Below are 4015 nucleotides of genomic sequence, written 5' to 3'. Positions count from 1 at the left end.
TATCAGCTTGAAACCTTGTCGATTAAAATATTTATAACCAGTACTGAATTAGAGATAGGGAAACAAAAATGGAATTACAGCTTGTCTGTATGTCTGTCTGTGTGTCCATTGAAATAGTTGGTCCAGATAAATTTGCCTAAACTAAAAATTTTCAATAAATTACTACAAATGTTTGTGCAATTGTTGGTTAATAGGTTGTATTTCAATGAGTTGGGTTGCTGATGGTAATAATTTCAATTGAATTTTGTAGAAACATTGTGGGGCTATGTCACTGAAATTAATTGTAACCAATTAACTAAAATCGGTTTACAGTTTTTGTATGTTGTTTTGCAAAATTAAATTAACAATAAAGTCCAATGTACAATTTTCACATTAATTATCATAAAAGTTATTACAATTTGTTGTCAAAATTGATGAAATTTTTTTTTAAAAATTCATGCAAAATTATTATACAAATCAGTACTTGTGATACACATGTTCATTGCTAATAGAGAACTGAATAGCAATACCACAGTATTTGTTTTTAATTAATATGTCAAAATAAATATTTTGTAAATGAAAGTGTAAAAAATCTACTGATAAACATTGTAGGTATTCCATAGTTTTTATGTGTAAGATTTTAACCACAGCAAGAGGTTTGTAATGCAAATGTATTGGAATAAGACATACACAATGTACACAAACACATATTGGAATAAGTGTTGCGGCACAAGTACAAACACATAAGGACCCTGGTGATGAATTTTAAAAAATGTAGCAGACTGTCTCCTGCGCCGCGTATAGTTCCCCACATTGTGAAGTAGCTGCAATGTGGAAAAGGTTAGAGAACTGTTTTATATTTCTACTCATTATGAATTTAATGAATTATTTCACCAGATTGATTAAGATGCTTTGGAATGATGTAAAATGTCTAAATGTACTAGAGAGTGTAGAATTATGACATGATAAACTTGAACAAACATAACAAAACTTTAAGTTATTGTGGCTATATAATTATACTTAAAGAATACTTACTCCTTCTCTATTTGTTTTAAAAATGTGTTCCTCAACCACATCTCCAGAGCCAGGTACAACTGTAACATCATATATATAATATTTGTAAATAATTATCCAAACTATAAGCTATTTTAATTTCTATATGGAAGTCGGAAAAATATCCAGATGCATATTATAAATATTACATGTGATAACAATATGATCATTGATTATGAAATGGTTACAATGTTAGATAATACAACTGTACCAAATGCTAAATATATTTAAAAGTGGCTGGTAAAAGTGTTAAGTCATATATTATAAATGATATGAAATAAGTACTGTGATTGTATTAGGCAAATGAATGAATGCTTATACCTCAGGTTTAAATTTCTGGATGCCATATCCTCTTGCCTGTCTACATGGTCCTCTCATAAACTTATCGTGAAAAATACTGTGAAATAATATAATTGACATGAAACAAAATTGTTAATACAAGGACATAGTCATTCAGATCCCCCGCCAATGGAGATATCAAAGCTGAAGTAAGTGTGATTGTGGAGACTTATGTGTATGAAAAAAACCCAGGAAAAAGGAAGTTGAACTAAAGAAAGATGGAGCATAATTCAAGTAGAGCGGGGCTGCAATTGTTGAATCAGGTATACAGCCTTGACATTTATATTAGACTATATACACAAAGATGGGTGGAGTTTTGCAAAGTAACATTTACCATTTACCATGATATTTTCAGCAATGTTTCCATGGTAACGGAAAAAGTGCAAAAAATGAAAACCTAAAAATAGCAAAAGGTACTACTAGACCATAAAAAGAATGTGTCTATGAAGTTTCGTGGAAATATCTCTGCTGGTTTTAGAGTTATGCTCTGGAAATGAACCTGCTACAAAAATATGATATTTTCAGCAATGTTTCTATGGTTACAGAAAAAAGCACAAAAAGTGAAAACCTAAAAATAGCAAAAGGCACTACTAGACCATAAGACCAATGTGTCTATGAAGTTTCGTGGAAATATCTCTTCTGGTTTTAGAGTTATTCTCCGGAAACGAACCTGGTACATAAATATGATATTTTCAGCAATGTTTCCATGGTTACGGAAAAAATACAAAAAATGAAAACCTTAAAATAGCAAAAGACACTACTAGACCATAAGACCAATGTGTGTATGAAGTTTCGTAGAAATATCTCTACTGGTTTTAGAGTTATGCTCCGGAAACCATTCGTACGGACGAACAGACGGACGGACGGACGGAACCCATTTGTATATCCCCCGCCAACTTCGTTGGGCAGGGGATAATAAACATCAGGTATGAAGGTCGTGAAGGAAAGATACACATATACATCTAAGGATTAAAGTATATTGTACAGAAGGATAAAGTTAAGTAAGATAGGTGAGAGTGTCTTAAACTTTGCGATAACCTGAATACTATTTTGATAAGTTTACGTTTGAAATCACTTCAAAACACGAATGTTATATGTCCTGAAGTTTTCAAACAAGTCTGACGTCGGTCAAGAAATATGCTTGTACAAACACAGGTAGACCTACTGTACTGTAAACATGGCATTGTAGAACATTGTATATTCATCATACGCATGGAGCATTGCCCAAAGAGACGTAACGGTTATCACATGTGCATGCATAAGTGTTCAAACACTTTTATTACATGTTCCTCGATCTGTACTAAAACAATTAAAGTGTCAGATGCGAACAATCATGTATTCATTTGTGCGATTCCAAATTGCATATGACATACTAAATATATTGAAAAATGGAGTTGAGTAGCCTTTGCTTGAAATAAACGGGAGTTATACTATCAATTCACCACCAGAAGTAACTATAATGAAAAACATTTAATTTTGGCGTTGCAATGGTAAAAGTGTGCCATAAAATAGTAATAATTACCTCTTCTCCGATCCTGACGGTATGCCAGATAATGAGTTGTATATAGAAAGAATCTGTAATAAAGTTGATAGCATACAGTTAATTGCCATGGTTAAAATTGCATGAATGTAAATTCAATAGTTTACATTGGCGACAAATTGGCTTTGTTTACTCTTTGAAGTCCAAACTTTCAAATATATAAGTATTCAAGTATAACTTCATGATTGGCTGCCATACAAATTAAGTAATTGAAATGACATTTTGCAAAAGAGAACAAAAAGACATTTTATCGTATATGTAGCATGCACAAAGTTGATAACCTAACTAAGTCTTTTCCAAAATATTATGCATCCATGTATATCAATTTGTGGTCAAGATATAATTTAGATAGCTTTTAATAAGATAGATTTTTTTTTGTTACTGTATAGGTGTATTTTTTAAATATCAACCCATTTCAAATAATTCAGCTGAACAAAGTCTTCCCATCTCTTTCGACCGGTAAGAGTAATGTTAATTGTTATCCCATTATATTGTACAATTTATATGAATTATTTAATGTTAGTAGGAGTAGAAGGATATTCAATTTGACATATTCATACATTTTTCATTCAGGTATTTTCTGATAGCAGGTATTAAACCATGATACTCTAAAAAATCTGTATTAATCTGATGAATTAAATTTGCAGCAAGAATCTGACCGCAATTCCGGTCTAATTCACCCAGCAATTTCCATTTGACATGTCAATTTACTTTGAATATTGGTGACAATACTGTTTTTATAAGGCTTGATTCAGGAAAAAACATAACTGTAGTAAAACGATTTAATAAAGGATTAGTGACATGCTTACTTTTTACTGTTTTGATGAAACATACAAAAGTGTAATGTTAACTTTCACCGTTTTCACCTCCTTCATTCGAGAAAGTGCCTGGCAGCTTCTAGATTCCTCTTCGTTATCATCATCAACATCATCATTTACTCATCATATGTTAATGGAGGAGTTGTTTTACTCGTAATTTCAGTAAGCCCTGGGTTGTAAATCATTTTGTTACCGTTGTTAGAGTATCCCTTTCATTGAAATCAGCATATGAAAAGTTTGTTATTATACATGACCTCAGTTGAACTTCAGACAGGGGCAAGCATGT

General features: G+C 31.7%; 1 protein-coding gene across 1 annotated transcript; it reads right to left on the bottom strand.

Moving 5' to 3' along the window:
- Positions 1-720: 720 nt before the first annotated feature.
- Positions 721-3234, bottom strand: LOC138311533 (uncharacterized; the record flags this gene model as incomplete). Its single annotated transcript, XM_069252846.1, has 4 exons — positions 2894-3234; positions 1354-1429; positions 1015-1073; positions 721-803 (listed from the first exon to the last, which is right to left on the bottom strand). Coding segments are annotated over exons 1-4 (307 nt in total), but the record flags the coding sequence as incomplete, so codon positions are not given.
- Between the last annotated feature and the right edge of the window lie 781 nt (positions 3235-4015).

The sequence above is a fragment of the Argopecten irradians genome, unplaced genomic scaffold, assembly GCF_041381155.1.
Source record: "Argopecten irradians isolate NY unplaced genomic scaffold, Ai_NY scaffold_0043, whole genome shotgun sequence".
In the NCBI taxonomy this organism is placed as follows: Eukaryota; Metazoa; Mollusca; class Bivalvia; order Pectinida; family Pectinidae; genus Argopecten; species Argopecten irradians.
This window is presented reverse-complemented; position numbering and strand designations above follow the sequence as displayed.